At 42.8% G+C, this 20,472-nt stretch overlaps 1 protein-coding gene across 12 annotated transcripts in view; it reads right to left on the bottom strand.

Moving 5' to 3' along the window:
- The window catches only part of TBXAS1 (thromboxane A synthase 1), a 333,339-nt gene that overhangs the window by 196,765 nt on the left and 116,102 nt on the right, over nt 1–20,472 (bottom strand). For all 12 annotated transcript variants that reach the window (XR_006282785.1, XM_043519073.1, XM_038398078.2 and 9 more), the window contains one exon: nt 4,619–4,671. Coding sequence is in view for 11 of the 12 variants with exons in the window: in XM_043519073.1 (XP_043375008.1) it covers nt 4,619–4,671 (53 nt within the window). In the remaining variant the exon portion in view is untranslated. The remainder of the gene's footprint in view (nt 1–4,618; nt 4,672–20,472) is intronic.

The following is a 20,472-nucleotide window of genomic DNA, read 5'->3' as shown; positions in this document are numbered from 1 at the left end:
TATCATTGCCTCTTGGTTTTATCTCTGCAAGACACTTTCCCTAGGGTTGAATGTGACTGCCACAAGAAGTACGCAATTGGTACAGCAAATTCCTCAGACAACAAGGCTGACACAATATTACACAACTGCTCTGCGAATTGCATTCTCCTCCCATTCAATTCAGAGTGTGAGTTTTAAGTCCTGGCCTAGTCTACAAAGCCCTATAGACTATTTTATATTGGTAGGGGAAGTAGAAGTGGGTGGCAACCTGGGCAGCAGTGACCATGAGATGGCTGAGTTCAGGATCCTCACAAAAGGAAGAAAGGAGAATAGCAAAATACGGACCCTGGAATTCAGAAAAGTAGACTTTGACTCCCTTAGGGAAATGATGGGCAGGATCCCTTGGGAGGCTAATATGAGGGGGAAAGGAGTCCAAGAGAGCTGGCTGTATTTTAAAGAAGCCTTATTGAGGGTGCAGGAACAAACCATCCTGATGTGCAGAAAGAATAGGAAATAAGGCAGGTGACCAGCTTGGCTTAACAGTGAAATATTCGGTGAGCTTAAACACAAAAAGGAAGCTTCCACAAGAAGTAAAAACTTGGACAGATGACTAGGGAGGAATATAAAAATATTGCTCGAGCATGCAGAGCTGTAATCAGGAAGGCCAAAACACAAGTGGAGTTGCAGCTAGCAAGGGATGTGAAGGGTAACAAGAAGGGTTTCTACAGGTATGTTAGCAACAAGAAAAAGGTCAGGGAAAGTGTGGGACCTTTAATGAATGGCGGAGGCAACCTAGTGACAGATGATGTGGAAAAAGCTGAAGTACTCAGTGCTTTTTTAGCCTCAGTCTTCACAGACAAGGTCAGCTCCCGCACTGCTGTCCTGGGCAACACAGTATGGGGAAGAGGTGAGCAGCCCTCAGTGGTGAAAGAACAAGTTAAGGACTATTTAGAAAAGCTGGACATGCACAAGTCCATGGGTCCAGATCTAATGCATCCGAGGGTGCTGAGGGAATTGGGTGATGTGATTGCAGAACCATTGGCCATTATCTTTGAAAACTCGTGGCGACTGGGGGAGGTCCCAGACAATTGGAAAAAGGCAAATACAGTGCCCATCTTTAAAAAAGGGAAGAAGGAGAACCTGGGGAACTACAGACCAGTCAGTCTCAACTCAGTCCTGGAAAAATCGTGGAGTAGGTCCTCAAGAAAACCATTTTGAAGCACTTGGAGGAAAGGAAGGTGATCAGGAAGAGTCAATATGGATTCATCAAGGGCAAGTTATGCCTGACCAACCTGATTGCCTTCTATGATGAGGTAACTGGCTCTGTGGATATGGGGAAAGCAATGGACGTGATATATCTTGACTTTAGCAAAGCTTCTGATACAGTTTCCCACAATATTCTTGCCAGCAAGTTAAAAAAGTATGAATTGGATGAATGGACTATAAGGTGGATAGAAAGCTGAATAGATTGTCGGGCTCAATGGGTAGTAATCAATGGCTCGATGTCTAGTTGGCAGTCGGTATCAAGCGGAGTGCCCCAGGGGTTGGTTTTGTTCAACATCTTTATTAATGATCTGGACAATGGGATGGATTGCACCCTCAGCAAGTTCGCAGATGACACTAAGCTGGGGGGAGAGGCAGATATGCTGGAGGGTAGGGATAGGGTCCAAAGTGACCTAGACAAATTGGAGGATTGGGCCAAAAGAAATCTGATGAGGTTCAACAAGGATAAATGCAGAATCCTGCACTTAGGACGGAAGAATCCCATGCACTGCTACAGGCTGGGGACCGACTGGCTAAGCAGCAGTTCTGCAGAAAAGGACCTGGGGATTACAAGAAGGCTAACAGCATATTGGGCTGCATTAGTAGGAGCATTGCCAGCAGGTTGAGGGAAGTGATTATTCCCCTCTATTTGGCACTGCTGAGGCCACATCTGGAGTATTGCTTCCAGTTTTGGGCCCCTCACTACAGAAAGGATGTGGACAAATTGGACAGAGTCCAGAGGAGGACAACAGAAATGATCAGAGGGCTGGGGCACATGGCTTATAAGGAGAGGCTGAGGGAACTGGGCTTATTTAGTCTGCAGAAGAGAAGAGTGAGGGGGGATTTGATAGCAGTCTTCAACTACCTGAAGGGGGGTTCCAAGAGGATGGAGCTCGGCTATTCGCAGTGGTGGCAGATGACAGAACAAGGAGCAATGGTCTCAAGTTGCAGTGGGGAAGGTCTAGGTTGGATATTAGGAAAAACGATTTCACTAGGAGGGTGGTGAAGCACTGGAATGGGTTACCTAGGGAGGTGATGGAATCTCCATTCTAAGAGGTTTTAAGGCCTGTCTTGACAAAGTCCTGGCTGGGATGATTTAGTTGGTGTTGGTCCTGCTTTGAGCAGGGGGGTGGATTAGATGACCTCCTGAGGTCTCTTCCAATCCTAATCTTCTATGATTTTATGATTCTATGATCTTGCAGACCACCTCATCCTCTACTATCTGCAGACATAGTTGTGGGATGACACAGCTGCAGAGACCCTGGTTTAGATTGTCAGAAATAGGGAGTGGAGTTTTTTTTAGCAGTGAGAACTCCATTAGGTCTGAATCTTAACTTGCCTGTCTTCAGATTAATTATAAAACACTGCTCTTTGATAAAGCCTTGCTGCAGGAACAACATCCAAAACATATTTATAATCTATACACACACACACACACACACACACACGCATCTCTGAACTTCTGTGGAACAGGGAAGAAAAAAACCTTTCAGGACTATTTATGCTGTCTTTGTTCACAGTGTTGTTATAGCCACATTAATTCTGGGATATGAGGGAGACAAGGTGGGTGAGTAATATCTTTTATTGGACCAATATCTGCTGGTGAGAGAGACAAGCTTTCAATCTCCACAGAGCTCTTCATCAGGTCTCGGAAAGGTAATCAGAGCATCACAGCTACATACAAGGTGGAACAGATTGTTAAGCATAAGAAGTTAAAACATGTTGCAAGAAACCATTCAAAATGAAGTGGGCAACTGAGACCTCAGCAGTCATAGGACAAAAGGGAATTAGTGGGTTACAGATTGTTGTAATGAGACATAAAAACAGTGTCTCTATTGAGTCTATGCTTTCTTTGTAATTATTGGTCAGTATTTATATATAAAAGTAATAAGCACATTGGAAATATCAAGGATAGAGAGAACCTGGAAGTCATTATTTCCACTTAGGATAGAAAGGAATGGAAGGCAAAGTGCAGTTCCAGCACTATTATAACAATGCAAAACTTGTACTACCAATGTGGGAGTCAAAGAAATGGGAAATTATTGACTTTAGGGGAGTCCCTGTGTACTCTTCTTGAGGTGTAGTCCCTCCTCAGCACTAGTCAGGGGTTAACTACAGCGGAAGGACAGGGGAAAGAGGTGTGCAATTTTTACTTTTTACTTCATGATATTTTTAAAATGGATATTTTTGTACAGATATGGAGTGAGAAATTTTTACTCAAATCCATAGTATTTTGCAAACATGATTTTTTCTTAAATTAAATTAAATTTTGGTGAATGTTTCATTGTCTCACAGTGAAAACTCAAAATCACATAGGTGACAGGCATGTAAACCGAAGCAACTTTAAAGGCACTTCCTCCCCTCATCAGTTCAGTGTTCACATGAGAGAAGAGATATATTTTCCTTTCTGCAGCTGCTACCAACACCCTTATTTTACCAGGGTGGTAGCTCTGTAAAGGCCTGAAAAAGACTGAGGGCTTGGCTACCCTTGTGAGTTAGAGCGCATTAAAGCAGCCCAGTGTGCTCTAACTCATGACGCGTCCACACTGGCAAGGCACGTAGAGCGCTCTGACTCCGCAGCTAGAGCGCTCCTGGTAATCCACTTCAGCAAGTGGAATAACGTTTGATGCGCCCCTGCTGGAGCACCGCAGCAGCAATATGGACACCCTGGTCTGTTAATGCACTCTGATCGGCCTCCAGAAGTGTCCCACAATGCTTGTTCTAGTCACTCTGGTCATCACTTTGAACTCTACTGCCCTGCTCTCAGGTGACCAACCGTCAGACCTACCCTTTAAATTCTCTGGGAATTTTGAAAATCCCCTTCCTGTTTGCTCAGCCAGACGTAGAGTGCTCTCAGCAAATCTTTCCAGGTGACTATGCCTCCCCACGCCAGGCAATTCCCAGTATGGAGCAATAGCGAGGTGCTGGATCTCATCAGCGCCAGAATGGGAAGAGGTGCTCTGTGGGATAGCTGCCCACAATGCACCATTCCCAATGCCGCTGCAAGTGCCGCAAATGTGGACACGCCAGTGCACTTGCAGCTGTCAGTGTTGACAGACTGCAGTGCTTTCCCTACTGCGCTCTACGAAGGCTGGTTTAACTCAAAGCGCTCTACATTTGCAAGTGTAGCCATGCCCTTAGATCTAAGCAGAATTGTCTGTATGTTCAATGTTAGGACTTGTTTATACGGAGACACTCAAGAAAGAGAAGGCAAATCAATTAAAGGTGTGAAGTCTATGCACATCAGTGTGTTAACTTCATCTGGATGCTTTTATTCAGGAGTAAAGTGGCATTAGTTCACTGTCACAAAGTTGCAAACCAACAAGAAAACAGCAGCAACAACAAACAGAGTAAAGAAAGAGTATTGCTAGCTTACCCACAAACAGGTCCATACTCCTTGATCAGTTTTGTATGGTTTTCCCAAAATCCCTAAGTAAAGAGAAAGAGAGTTACCACAGTATTATCAACGATTATATATGGCATTACCAGAACATTTGAGATCCTAGAATGCAGGGTTACCAGCACTCGTGATATCTGGTGTTTTTCTTAAATCCCAGCTCCTGGAGTAATGTTACTATATGAGAACCTCAGCTTTCATTTAAGAAAAAACACCACCACCACAACATCTGGTTCTCCAAGTTGCAGAAAGATACTTGAAAATGTGAGCTCTAAAGGCTCCAAATACAAATACAAGACCAAAGAAAATTTAAAAAAAAAAATTTAAGCCAATCTTATGATTTTGGGGCCTGGCTCATAATCTTTGTATGTTTGTGCTTGGAAATGCAGAAAATGGAGAAACTAATAGAGAGTAGGAATATGACTTACTCATTGCACCAAGAGAAATAAAGGGAAAAAAAGTTTTTAAAACAACCGCACCAATAAAACATTATCTCACAAATAAAAAAACCCTGCTTGGTTTGAGTTTAATGCTAAGTAGTCACTGGGGATAAACAGAAAAATTAAACAGCTTTATTTTAACAGACTTATTCTGAATTTTTACTTTTTGTGTTTCGCTCTCATACTTGACGAAAACTGGTATCCATTTAGATAAAGAAATTTATTACTATACTAAATTGTTACCATACCACATAAATACAATTTGAGTAGCAGGAGGGGAGGTATATAAAGTGCTTCCCCAAAAGTGAATAAACATGATTAAGACAAAACTATACTATTCAGAAAATCATATGGTATTATATTTATCACTTACATAGGGAAAGTAACTGCAGTATGACCTTGCTAATCTGCATTTCTATAATCCATGGGCTATCTCCATTCTCAGCAAAGATTCACTAGCAAAATGGTGCATTGAGGTCTCAGATGAAGACTTTACTATTTTACAACATACTATGGAATATTGGCTAGAGCAGTATGAAATATAAATAATTAAAATTAAATCATAGTCAACATAAATGTATGAAACACATTGTAATGCAGTATCTGTGCTTTTGTTGTTGTTGCTTTTTTGCACTGAAATCATTCAAAAAATCTGGCAGTTGGCAAGGGCTCTCCCATTTAACAGAGAAAATTAAAAATATTTTTTCTACTTTAGATATAATTCAATACAATTCTTTTCTAATAGGCGGTTGTATAGGGTTTTTTGAATTCTTAAAGTGAATCCACTGTTGAACTTTTTATTTTTTTAATCGCAGAGTTGACATGTGATTTGTTCCATGGAACTGAGTTACCACCAATTTCGCAATCATGTGTTTATTTGTGTTCTAATTATATAACAGAAAGATAGAGTAAAAATATCAGCGAGCATAATGACTTCAGATTTTAGAAAACATAATGATGAGAGGAGATGAAATTTTAAAAGGAACAATTTAGGCTGAATGTCAGGAAAATCTTTCTGAGACACAAGATGAGTAAGGTAATCTTTTTTATTGGACCAACTTCTGTTGATGAGAGAGATAAGCTTTCAAACCACACAGAGCTCTTCTACAGGACTGGGGAAAGAATTTCCAGCCTTACAGCAAAATACAAAGTGAAACAGGTTGTTTAGCATAAGTACTTAGCACATATTGTAAGAGACCATTCAGGTTGGTCCAATAAAAGCTATTACCTCACCCACCTTGTCTGTCTAATATCCTGGGACCAACACTGCCACAACTACACTACATAGAACAATGGAAGATATAGGAAAGTCTTTCTGACAGAGAGAGCTCTATTACTCTTGCAGCTAGCAGTGATTCAGTCTTCACTGGCAGGGCTCCAATAAACACTAAAGCTTATGTCCCCTGGCATAACTCCCAACAAAGGAGTATGGTGGAAACACCACCTTGTCCTTCCCCTTAAGTGAATCTGCCTGAAGCGCAGCAAGCCTTGCAGGTGAAGGGATGTACATTTGCAACTTCTTTGCACCGGTTGAGGTGCATTTGGCCCTATGAGGTATTATTGTAGGGCTGCCCAGGATTGTAACTGCAATAATAGTCTGCACATATACCGTGATTGAGGATCTACAAACCACTGAGCAGCTGTTTTACAAAGAAACTGAGGCAGAGAGCTTTAATTGACTTGTTAAATGCCACACACTGTATCAATGGCAGGGCTAAAATTAGAATTTAGGAGCTCTACCTCCTAGTCACGTACTCAGTGCATTACCTACTGCTACAGCTTAAGAACAACGGGGGGAGGGGGGGTTATGAAGTGGAGGAAGTGAAATGTACGTTGGCCAAACTGGACAGTCTCTACATAAAAGAATGAATGGACACAAATCAGACGTCAAGAATTATAACATTCAAAAACCAGTTGGAGAACACTTCAATCTCTCTGGTCACTCGATTACAGACCTAAGAGTGGCTATCCTTCAACAAAAAAGCTTCAAAAACAGACTCCAACGAGAGATGCTGAATTGGAATTAATTTGCAAACTGGATACAATTAACTTAGGCTTGAATAGAGACTGGGAATGGATGAGTCATTACACAAAGTAAAACTATTTCCCCATGTTATTTCTCCCCCCCACCCCACCTCCCACTGTTCCTCAGATATTTTTATTTCAGAGTAGCAGCCGTGTTAGTCTGTATTCGCAAAAAGAAAAGGAGTACTTGTGGCACCTTAGAGACTAACAAATTTATTAGAGCATAAGCTTTTGTGAGCTACAGCTCACTTCATCGGATGCATTTGGTGGAAAAAAAATGTATCCGATGAAGTGAGCTGTAGCTCACGAAAGCTTATGCTCTAATAAATTTGTTAGTCTCTAAGGTGCCACAAGTACTCCTTTTCTTTTTTCAGATATTCTTGTTAACTGCTGGAAATAGCCTACCTTGCTTGTCACCATGAAAAGTTTTCCTCCTTTCCCCCCCCTGCAGCTGGTGATGGCTTATCTTAAGTGATCACTCTCCTTACAGTGTGTATGATAAACCCATTGTTTCATGTTCTCTGTGTGTGTATATCAATCTCCCCTCTGTTTTTTCCACCAAATGCATCCGATGAAGTGAGCTGTAGCTCACGAAAGCTTATGCTCTAATAAATTTGTTAGTCTCTAAGGTGCCACAAGTACTCCTTTTCTTTTTGCGAATACAGACTAACACGGCTGCTACTCTGAAACCTGTCACTTTAAATAATGTGTCACAATCTCTAATTGTAAAAAAGTGGGCAGCTATGCTGTTCCAAGTTAGAAAAATCACTTCTCCTTTCTCGTTTTCTGAAAGGCTACAGAATGTGACTGATCATATAAATAAATTTGTTAGTCTCTAAGGTGCCACAAGTACTCCTTTTCTTTTTACTGATCACAAACTCCACCTCAGGAAAAGGTTTTTAAATTGCACTTGGCCCTCACAATTAGCTGCCATCCTACCGATGGGCCATTATCAAAGAGATAACACATGCATGCAAGCTGAATGATTCCTGAGGAAGGCATATTTAGCAGCAACTGGTATACCATGGAAACAGCAGCTGAAGTGGTTTAACTGCCTGAAACCCAGAAAGCTCTTTCTTTACATAGTTTGTGCCAGCTTCCCCACAGGATTCCTCTTTTTGATTGATTGTAAGTTATCAAATGTATCTGTGTACAGAACTACTCATAGGGCCAAATTCTGCTGTCAGACACACACAGCCCAGGTAGAACTCCTGCTGAAGGAAATGAGAATTACAGCTGTCAGGGAGAGTAGAATTTGGCCACTAGAAACTACCTGAAGCGATTTCATGTTAAGATTTCAGGCTCTGCAGCACATAAATCAGGGAAATCAGAAAAGACAATGTGGACTCAAGTCTCCATTTTTAAAAGTGGATTCTCCCAGAGAAGGGTCTCCCAGGATTTCCCCCCCACCACTGCATTCACCAGATTACTTCTCCAGACTCACAAAAGACCTGTGTTGCAGAGACCTTCCCCTCCAGTTGAGAATGGACAGAGGCATCTCTGTCTGGAGTCACTGTATCCAATGTTTTCAGAAATGGCCACTAGTGTTGTCTCTCAATTTTTGGATGCTAAGCATGGGACATCATGGACCTGTTCTTCTGAGGTGCTGAGCACCTTCAGTTCTCACAGACTTCAAGTGGAGTCCTGATGACTCAGCACTTCTAAAAGGTCAGGCTCAAGGTGATTTCAAGCTGATTACCAGAAAAATGGAAGCATCAAAATTCTGCGGCCACTTTGGAAAATGTTGGTGCTCTGCAATTTGACAACAGATCATATGACTTGTGAAATTAACTAGGGCCCTTGCTGGGATCACAAGAGATACGGAAAATGGTTTTAATGAGAGCACATGCACTGGGATGCAATACAGGTCTGTCGTTGCCCACAGCTCAAGAATTTAGTCAACAAAATAATTTCTACAGGAAAAACTTCTTCTAGAACATAGGGTAGCCCAGGGTACTTAAATGGCAACACAAGTGATATTGGACCATATGGTAATGGAGATCATATGTCACTCAAGCACCACTGAATGAGCAGCGTTCTAATTTAAGAATAACAGAGAACAGATTTATTTTATTACATGTTTATGAAAAGTATCACATTGACAGAACTGGAGGCAGCATTCCCCTCACCACAGAACACATGAAGCATGAGCAACAGCAGTGCAAGCTTCCTTGCATTGCCCAGTAAAAATGCCTCAACTCTGGCCTGAAATGAACATCTCTGGGGTTTCATGCCCATTCAAATGTTGGCTTGAGAATATCAGTTGTGGTGTTATCTGATGCCAACACCTGTTCATGAGGGACTGGACAGACACCAAGTCTCTTCACCTAGGCCACTGAAAGGTCACTACCAAGATAGTCGGGATTCAAACCTGTAACCTAGAAGCCAAAGACTCCATATCCCATTACTAAACCCATGTGCTGTTCGGTCCCCCAGTCATATGTTGTATTTTGTGTCATGATGATATTCTTAACTGAAGCATCACTATTTAAATATCCATATCAAATAAAGAGACAAAATCCATATATCTATCCACTTACATCAGGTAACAGAAACTAATAGCATTTAGGGCTGGGACTTTTAAAAGGAGCCCAAGGGAACTAGGTACCAATTCCCATTGAAATCCAATGGGTTTTGTGTGCCTACCACCCAAATGATCATATATATTTCAAAACATGAGCTAGCCTTGAATTATAATAAGACAGAGCTCACTTTTAAGGAATGACTCCCTGGATGGTTCAATCTCCCCAGTAATAATCATCGAGGAAACACTAGGAGACCAGCAGACAGCAAGGAAGAGAACCAGAGTGATTTCTATCCAGCACTATTCTAAACCATGCACATAGTTTGTTTCCTTTGATCATCGTTCCTAATAGCTGTCCTTTCTGTGTAATTTGGTTTAATTTATGTGTGTGCCATTTCAGATTTTAAAAAACATATATAAGCCTTCCAAATTTATTAAAAACAGCCTTCCTACCCTTTATAGTTATTAAGAGAGGTTAGTGTTATGCAATTACGTTAATTCTCATTTGTAAAGGCTAATTAACTGAATGCTAATTGAATCTGCATATGAAAATTAGGACAATGTGTTCTCATTATACAATTATAAAAAATTACCTGAACTAAATATCAAGAAAACTGTAAATTATTTTTTACCTTTATTCACCATAATACTATCTATTAACAATGGCCTTTGCTTTGCAAAGAACTGGCTAGTCACAACCCTGAGTTGCTTCTACAAGCCTTTCATTTTGAAATGACTATTTTCCCCCTTTGATGCTCTCTCTCTTAACCAACCCTTTATAGACATGACTCCTTTCCCGGGGCAGAAGCTGTATTTGTATCTTTCTCTAGGGTCCAAGCCAATGCCACCCAATGTATTAGATGGCACGAGACGATTCAGTCAATAGCTAATACCTTGCCCCAGAAGCTCAAACCCTTCACCTCTGCAACACAACATACACAAGACTAGATAACAGGTTATCACTGCACTAGCCTTTCACCCCAGGAGACATGGGGTCAAATTCTCATTCAAGTCACAAGGAGAAATGAATCCTTTCTCATTCTAGTCTCTCTATGTGTCTGTTATAAAACAAAGACAGTTAGCAACAACCATCAGCCTTTGCTCAAAAGAGCCAGAGACTGTAATATCAAGGGCTGCAAGAGGGAATTAACAAAATCCCATCATACTTACTAGTATTAGTTGAATCTCCCCATTAACCAGAAAGAAAAGGAGTACTTGTGGCACCTTAGAGACTAACAAATTTATTTCAGCATAAGCTTTCGTGAGCTACAGCTCACTTCATCGGATTCATTCGGTGGAAAATACAGTGGGGAGATTTATATACACACACAGAGAACATGAAACAATGGGTTTTATCATACACACTGTAAGGAGAATGATCACTTAAGATGAGCCATCACCAGCGGGGGGGGGGGGGGAGGAGGTAAACCTTTCAGGGTGACAAGCAAGGTGGGCCATTTCCAGTAGTTAACAAGAACGTCTGAGGAACAGTGGGGGGTGGTTAACCCATTAACCAGGTTAACACATTCATTCAGAGCATTAGTAATTATAACCTCACTTTCTCCTACCTCCACTTTCAGACATACATATTATCTTCTGTCTCAAGGTCTTGTTGCACTTTACAAACATTAGGTTAGCCTCACAAAACCCCAGAGATAGGTAAGTGTAAAGCCTATTTCCCAGATGGGGAAACTGAGGTTCAAGATTAGGTAATTTACCAAATGTCACACAATGGCAGAGCTGGGAACAGGACACAAATTTCTGTTTCCCAGCTCTGTGTCTTACAAGACCATTCTTTCTCCTCCATCTTTCATAGGAACACAGGACACGATACCAGACTTTCAGAGTAGCAGCCGTGTTAGTCTGTATTCGCAAAAAGAAAAGGAGTACTTGTGGCACCTTAGAGACTAACAAATTTATTAGCGCATAAGCTTTCGTGAGCTACAGCTCACTTCATCGGATACCAGACTGAAGCATCAACAGCCCTTCAGGTTTAATGTTCTCCTCTACCTATGGCTATGCCCTGTGTCTGAAACTTAAAAGAAAGTCAGAGTCAAAACCCATATATCCAACCAACTGTGCATTATTTTACATAGAGGGAGATTTCTTTCTGACCCCTGTGTTCAGCATGAAATTCAACTACCCTTATCTTAATATGCATGACCACAAATGTAATTAGTCATAAAATTATCCAGACCTTTTAAAAAAATCCAGCTCACTGATTTCCTGCAGTGGCGAATTCTCCAGGCAGACTACACTGTATGAACTTTTATTTGTTTGGAAGTTAACTGCCATTAACTTAGATCTTGTTCTTATCTGATCTGTGGTTGTAACTGCAATTTCCCTGTTTATTACTTATATCTGTGGTTCCCAGATTTGTTCATACTGCAACTCCTTGACAAATATTTTAAAACATGGTGGCTCCCCACAACCAAATACTGGGTTTCTGGGGTGGGGTTTTGTTTTATTTTAACAACTCAGCACCCTAGACTCAAGAGCACTGGAGATGGGACAGCTTTACAATTTTATTCAACTGTATAGTTTGTTTAATTATATAATCTGATCTAATCTGGGTTTTTAAAACTATAATTTTAAAATATGGATTTCTTGGCATGTTCAGACATAGCTGAAGTATGATTTGAGTGAGAAGAATGGGCCTACTTCAAATTGCACAGTGGCACAGTGTTTGGTTGAATCTCTGACTGATTTATGTCTGGCACTTTCTCCAAGTTTAAATTTCTATGTTTAGCTTTCACAGAAATCCTTGTTGAAAACCCGGATTTACAGAGATCACTGGACGCAAATGGAAGCAATACTTCCATAGCTTCATCATGGAGTTTCTCATATTCTCATATTAACAGAAATCCAGAACTCTTGGTTTGTGAGATTTGAAAATTTGGTCTTCAGTATGTGATCGCCTGACAATTCTAAGATATTTTCTTGAGCCAAAATAAGGTTGGAACGGAGACAAGTATTGCGAAAAACATATTTTGAATCCAATCGGTATCATCTTCTTCAGCCGCACGTTTGCTACCTGCAGGCTGAGCACTTGGTAAAAACTGTTCCATTATACAGAGGTACCTTTTTCTCCTTCAGCCCCCTTCCCCTAGGAAATATCTCAGCTGAAAGCCACCTGCTGGAGTGGAGGATAAAGAAAGACTTCCAGTGCCAGCAGCCGCAGTAGCACAAGATACAGACCCACAGATAAAATGCAGGATTTCCAGGTTTATGGATCTTGGGTGGCAGATAGAATACCCCCGGTCAGGATTCTTGGGGTGTGTCTGTGCAGATTGGTTCCTGTGCTTTTTCAGGGACTTTCTTGAGCAAATGGTGTAGTTTCTTTTGGTAACCCTCAGTGGGATCAGAGAGTAATGGCCTGTAGAATGTGGTGTTAGAGAACTAGGTCTCTGGTACTATTCACATTTTTTCTTACCATGCAAAACTTGGGGTAGGGTACAGGCTCATCTAACCCTATACGCGAACCAGCACCAGGCCTGGTCATTACTTGGATGGGAGGCCTCAAAAGAAAAGTCAAGCACTGCAGGAAGTGGTGTTACTTATTTAGTAGGGGGTAGTCTCTCGGACTTTTTTGAAACAATTCCCCATCATTTTGCTAGGAAACGCTGTGGTGGTGAAACGGGAGACTTAAAATCAAAGCCACTCTATTACCGGAGGTCACTGAAAAGCCCATGTCCAAGACTGTGGAACAAATTCCCCCAGAAACTGAACATCATTACAAACCTCACTACCTTCCGCTCCAAGTGCAAGGGCACTTCTTTGACCTCATCTTCTCTTGCACACACATAGTGCATACACTTAAGCCTTGTCTACACTACACAATATGGCGACAGAAGTGTGGAGGTGTACACACTGAAATGCTCTTCCTGCCGAGTCAGAACTTCTTTTCCACTCTGGAAAGGTCTAGCCAGTCCCAGCACTCTGGCTCTGCCGTTCAGGATGCAGGAGAGGGGAGCTCCAGTAAGTGCTCATTTTGCTTTGATACTGCACAGTGACAGGAGATTGAGCTCTCATGTATTTCCTTATATGGCAGAGGAGGGATAAGGGACAGAAACTAACAACAGAATCTGTCCATCTATGCAGTGGGGCCACAGTAGAAAAGTTTGTTAAGGTCCATGGAGATGTCTCTGGAATCCTCCATAGAGATCTCCAGGAAGCTTTCCTGTAGGTATTCTGCAAACCTCTGCCAAAGGTTCCTTAGCAGAGATGCCTTGTTTCTCCCCCCGTTGTAGGAAATTTTGCCGTGACACATGGCAACTATTCCTGCAGAGACCAGAGCAGCACAGAGGTGAGCAGCATACGGAGCCTGTCTGAAACCACACACATCCAGAAGATGTATCCCTGCATTCTGGGTTACCATTAGGAGTAAGATATTTGGCTCAGTTACCCTAGCCTGTGGAAAAGGATACCAATATTCAGAATAGGCTCCCTAGCCACTTATAGTAACCCCCTTTGCAAATCACCCTTTGTCCCTTCTTGCCCTTTCCCCCTTGCCCATCCCCTCTCCCAAGTGAACTCCCCATAATTGGGACTCGCGATGACCTGTGTGCTAGCCAAGGGACAGTGAGAAAGAGGTGTGTGTAACTTTTGTGATTCAAGGCTGCGAGCACACTCACCATACTGTCTCTGTTCATTGTTTCTTTGCCTTCTGCAGATGTGCCCTTGAGAACACACTTCTCCACACCAGTGGAGCGCCTCCATCAGACCCCGGAGAAGTACGGAGGATATGTTTCGCAAAGTGCTGCAGTCAACAGATGCAGCACAGAACGAAACAAGAGCATGGAGGGAGGCAATAAATGAAAGACTGAAGCTGGATAGCCAAGAGAGGACATAGGAGCAGGAGTGGATGATAAAGCTCCAGATATGTTGAAGTCCGCATTAGCCTGCAAGCGGAGCAAATCCATGCCCAACTCCCCTTCTAGCCACTACAGAACTTCGATCCATGCCCTCTCCAAAATCCCCCACCATACTCCTCATGTGTTCCTGCTCCCTCACACTGCCCCATGCACTCCATGCCTGTGGACTGGTTTTCCAATGAAAACTGGAATTACACGCAGCTGTGAGAGCCCTTACCGCGAGGCTGTTCCTTATTTTCATGTCCCCTGTTTGTCCAAAATTTTGAGTTTTATCCTGTTATTAAACATGAGTCTTTGAAATAAAATGAGTCTTTATTTGTGACATACATACATACATCGCTCAGCTAACATTGAAACACATTGGCTGTACGTAGGAATATTTGCTCCTTGCAATTAATGTTCAAGAAGCAAGCACTACAGGGGTAATTCATGGCAACAAGTAAACGTTGCCTGGCCGAATGCATCACATACTGACACATTACTGGGAATCATTGTCAAAATGCTCCTTCAAAGCCTCCCTGATTTGAATACCCTCCTGCTGCACCTCTCTAATTGCCCTTGTATCTGGCTGCTCAAAATCAGCAGCCAGCTGATCAACCTCAGTGGCCCACCCCTGGGAAAACTTTTCCCCATTTTATTCGTAAATATTATGCAGAGTACAGCAGGCTGCAATGACTATCAGAATGTTTTCCTCACTGAAGGCTCAACGGCCAAAAAGACAGCACCAGCGACCTTTTAATTGGCCAAAGGCACATTCAACGCTCATTCGGCACCTGCTGAGCCTGTTGTTGAAGCGTTCTCTGCTGCTGTCCTGGTTCCTGGTGTAAGGTTTCATAAGCCACAGAAGCAAGGGGAAAAGGAGTACTTGTGGCACCTTAGAGACTAACAAGTTTATTAGAGAATAAGCTTTCGTGAGCTACAGCTCACTTCATCGGATGCATTTGGTGGAAAAAACAGAAAGCCCTCTGTTTTTTCCACCAAATGCATCCGATGAAGTGAGCTGTAGCTCACGAAAGCTTATGCTCTAATAAATTTGTTAGTCTCTAAGGTGCCACAAGTAATCCTTTTCTTTTTGCGAATACTGACTAACACGGCTGCTACTCTGAAACCTGTCAGAAGCAAGGGGTATGCGGGGTCTCCAAGTATCACTATGGGTATTTGCACATCCCCCATTGGAATCTTCTGGTCTATAAAGAAAGTCCCAGTGTGCAGCTTTCTATTGAGTCCAGTGTTCCAAAAGATGCATGCATCATGCACCTTCCCTGACCACCTGCACTGAGGTCAGTGAAACGGCCAAGGTGATCTACCAGCACCCACAACACCATGGAGAAGTAGCCCTTTCAGTTGACGTACTCCAACCAAAGATGGTTGGGGACCAAAATTGGGATATATGTTCCATCTACCACCTCACCGCAGTTGGGGAAACCCATCTCCTCAAAGCCATCAATTTTTTCCTGTACACTACCAAGAGTCACAGTCCTTTGTAGCAGAAGGCGATTCATGACTCTGCACACTTGCAACACCGCAGCTCCCAAAGTGGACTTTCCAACTCCAAACTGATTTGTGACTGACCAATAGCAGTCCAGAGTTGCCAGCTTCCACACAGCAATCACCTGTCACTTTTTCATAGTGAGGGCAGCTCTTATTCTGGTATCCTTGCACCGCAGCTCCACACACAGTTCCAGGAAGATGGCTTTGCGCATCCGTAAATTCTGCAGTCACTGCTCGTCATTCCGTATGTGCATCACAATAGTATTCCACCACCCAGTGCTTGTTTTCCAAGCTGAGTACTGACAGTCCACTGTGATAAGGTGTCCCATGAATGCCAACAGAAATCTTGAACTATTTGTTTCCATGGCAGACTGCAGGGCAGGCATCACTGATTCACTCTCTGTTTCTCAGCTCATGAAATACTGCAGGACCAGCTGCATTGTGTTCACAATTCATAGCCACTCTGGTCAGCAGCTCAGGATCCTCGCTTCCAGGTAGAGATGGCAGGTGCACAGTTTATAAAGGCTGTTGAAAAACAGTGTGAAACGAAGTAGAAAGCCCATGGAATGTGGGACAGAAAGAACTGCATCATGGAATGGCAAGCACATCCCCATGATGCCCCGCAATCTGTTCCCAGAGCTCTCAGCAGCAGAGGGTGGTGAGTTGTACAGTGGAATAGCTACCCATGATGAAACGCTCTCTCTGTCAATGTAAGAGCAACAACTGTGGGCACACTCAACTGAAACAAGGAAACTTGTGTGGAAGGGCTCCACCAATGTTATTAAATTAACTTATGATCGTCAACAAAACTTAACTTAACTCTGTAGACATGACCTTAGTAAATAACTCTCCCCCCAAAAAAACAAAGTACTACCCTGCACCCACAATTCTTCCACTAGCAAGAGGCTGCGAGACAAGTTACTGGAAGCTGATCATATACTACAGTGACGTGAGTGTGATATAAGAACCTGTGTAGAATAGAACAGATATATTATTTTTTGCAACAAGAGTGTTGGTCCACCATCCTGGCCAAACTTCAACTGGTTCAGTACACTTTTCCAGCTATGAAAAAAAACCCAACCCTGTAGTTTCAGTGGGATAAGTTACTCTTCATGTTCTGTCCTGAACTGCACGGCAGTGTAATAAGGCTGCTATTTTCCACTCCGTAGGTGGCTGATATGATCCATATATATATAAAAAACACACAGTCGTGTATAAACTAAGACATTCATGCCAAAATTTTAATTCACTAACTAGGGGCTAGAGAAAGAAAATGCTGAATTATACTCTGACAGGTCTAATGGAACAGCTACAGTATCCCAATTACCACACTGACATTTGAGCAGGATCAAGAGAAAGTTGATAAGAATGATCAGAAAGAGTTGAAAAAGCATAGGGAGACTAGGAAGAAGGCCACTGAGGTACAAGACAACACTGAGGACTGGAGAAATTACAGGCCACCAGCAAAACTGAAGTTTTGAAAGCACCAAGAAACAACTTAGTGGCAACAATGATTAGTGAGAGGGGTTTGGGACAAGCTTCTAAGGGGCAAGGAGGTGGGTCTAGAATTGAACTGGCTCATACATCAATCACTCATTTTTGTTTGTTTCTAGACCACCAGTTAGGGCCAACTTCTAGAAGACTATAGGGGACTACCTTGTAAATCAGTTTGAGCGCTTCATGATCTTTGATAAAAGGCACTATGTACTAGGGTTGCCAACCCTCCAGGATTGTTTTGGAGTCTCCAGGAATGAAAGATTAATTTTTAATTAAAGATTATGCCATGGGATGAAACCTCTGGGAATACATTCAACCAAAATTGGCAACCCTACTATGTACCTGCAACATTTGTCAGAGGGGCTGATAGATGAGGCACCCTTTCAGCTGAGTTCATCTGTCCCATGAGAGGGTGGCTTGGAGTCTTTGTTCAGTACAAATGCTGCACAGAATATGATGCCTTGGAACAATGCATGTAGTCAAGAGGAACTGCTGCTCCCTCGAATTAATGAGATTATTAGGAAATCAGACGTATTACAGAAAGCAACCACTGCCTAGGACAAAATGCTGAACCTACTGATCTTTCCAAACACATAACCTATTGGGATATAAGAGGGGGAACAGCAGCAGATAAGAACAGCTCATTAAAATCCCCAGTTATTATTGATATATAATAATTACATATAAAAACTACATTTAATGAATATTCTCCAAGTTGCAAAGTCAAACACATCTATGTTAAGGAAACGCAAGAATTCAAATGATAGCCTTTGGAACCTTAATCCAGTCCCCTTGTGCATATGCATTATGGGACAGTCTTTAATTACATGATCACATGCTATTTTTCCACAGGACTCCTACCTCATTCAGTGCACAGGATGGACGGTGCTCACTTAATGAGCAGATATTCAATATTGTGTTTTGCCCTTGTTGTTCAATGTGTGGCCCCAGGACTTATTTACTGCAGCTATTCAAACCCTGCTCTGACGCCTGAATTATTAATTTCCTCATGAATTTTTCTTTGGTGCTCATCACTATATCAGAGTTTCACAAGCAATTTATTTTCACAACACATCTGTGAGATAACAGGGTAGTATCATCTCCATTTTACAAAAGAGGAGCTGAGACACAGATATTTAACCTCAAAAGTTTCCACTAATTTGGGACGCCCAATCTGGACACCTAAGACCAATTTTTTCAGACTACTTAGCATTATATAGCAATGTATATGTTCAAAGCACACCTCCTTTGAGACTGTCCTCTCTCTTCCAGCAAGCCCCTACTTCATTCACTAAACACCTTCCAACTTTTGCAACAAATGAAGTGAGGTCCTACAGACAACAGCTTCTTTTCATGTGACCCTGATTCAACCCCAGAGCAGGGTCCATCCTGTGTACTGAACGCAGCAGGGGTCATGTGGAAAAAATGGAATGTTATTGTGTCATTAAAGACTACGTCATAATGCACATACACAAGGAGAATAAATAAAAGTTGCACAGCCATTGATACCGGACAAACTACTGTGGGATGTTGCAATTGGAATTTCCCCACATACCAACAAGAGGACAAACAATTTTTGCGGATCTGCCCTCTTCCCCATGAAGATAAGTCATACAAGTGGATTCTTCCCATCAGCTGAGTTTGCACCTCAGAGCACATGGCAGGAGGAAGATAAAACCCTTAACAAGAAGGAAGTGATTATCTCTATGTTGCTTGGACTCCAGGGGGCAAGGATTTCTAGGCATAAACAAAAGATTACTCCTGGGGGCATTCTGCACCAAAAAATTAAAACTTCTGCACCAAAAAGTTCAAAATTCTGCAAATTTAATTGTCAAAATAACACTACATAATCACGCCAGTTTCAATTATTTTGGTAATTTATTTCAAAATACCTGTCAGCAAGTATATCGGTAACAATACAGACACACACAAAAATTCCCACAGGAGTAGAGAGTTAAATAAACCACTATGACATCCCAGTTTCTGTTTCTCTGCCCCCTTTCCCCTGCCCCAGAGCCCAGCCAGGGGGCCAGACACTCACAACCTCCTCCCCCGCCCCGAGCCCACCTGCATGGTCCCCCCCAACCAATACACGCCCCCCCCCAAGAGCCCAGCCGCAGGCCCCCCCCCCCGGCCCAGATACCTGCAGGCCTCCCCGGCACCAGCTACCTGCACTCCGATACCCAGAGCCCAGCTGTGGGGCCCTCCCTTCCCCAGACACCCGTTCCCCGCACCCCAAGCCCAGGGATCTGCAGGGAGAAACAGCCTGATGCTCAGTCCCAGGCTTGCACAGAGTTTCCTGCACACCACCTCCTTCCTACATGTGGGGAACTGCAGCTGCCAAGAACCCTCTAGCTCCCTCTCCCTCCCCCCAGCAGTGTCTTCTATGTGCAAGCTGGCTCTGCCGAGTCCAGTTGCCCCTAGTGGCGGCTAGCAGCACTGCAGTCCATTTCATAGAATCATAGGACTGGAAGGGACCTCGAGAGGTCATCTAGTCCAGTCCCCTGCTCTCAAGGCAGGACTAAGTATTATCTAGACCATCCCAGACAGGTGTTTGTCTAACCGGTGAGGGAAGGGAAATTCTTATTAAGTTTATACTTGATAATTGGTTGGTGAAATCTAAGTACAGCGCTCACAACCAATTGGGGGTTTGTTCCCCACTTACTGACATTCTAGCCTGAGGTAGGGACTCACGCTCTTCAGTCACTGCAGGCAGTGTTACATTCCTCTACATCTGAATGAGACAAATTCCTCCTCCATGCTATCTGGGTGCCTGCAGGGAGGGAGGCGGAGGGAGGTCATTGAGAGCCCAGGAGACACAGACTTTCTGCTCTGAATTCTGGTGTCTGGCCCTATCCCAACCCACAGCAGCCATTACAGGGAAAGGCTGGCTTTGATCCTGTAGCCATGGGCTGGTGGAAGCATGCCCAGTCACTCTGTGGGAATAGTGCATCACAGTCCGGTCATACTTATAAGCTGTGA

Source organism: Dermochelys coriacea, chromosome 1, assembly GCF_009764565.3.
Source record: "Dermochelys coriacea isolate rDerCor1 chromosome 1, rDerCor1.pri.v4, whole genome shotgun sequence".
NCBI classification, from domain to species: domain Eukaryota; kingdom Metazoa; phylum Chordata; order Testudines; family Dermochelyidae; genus Dermochelys; species Dermochelys coriacea.
The sequence above is the reverse complement of the archived record's forward strand: the minus strand, read 5'-3'. Positions and strand labels throughout refer to the sequence as shown.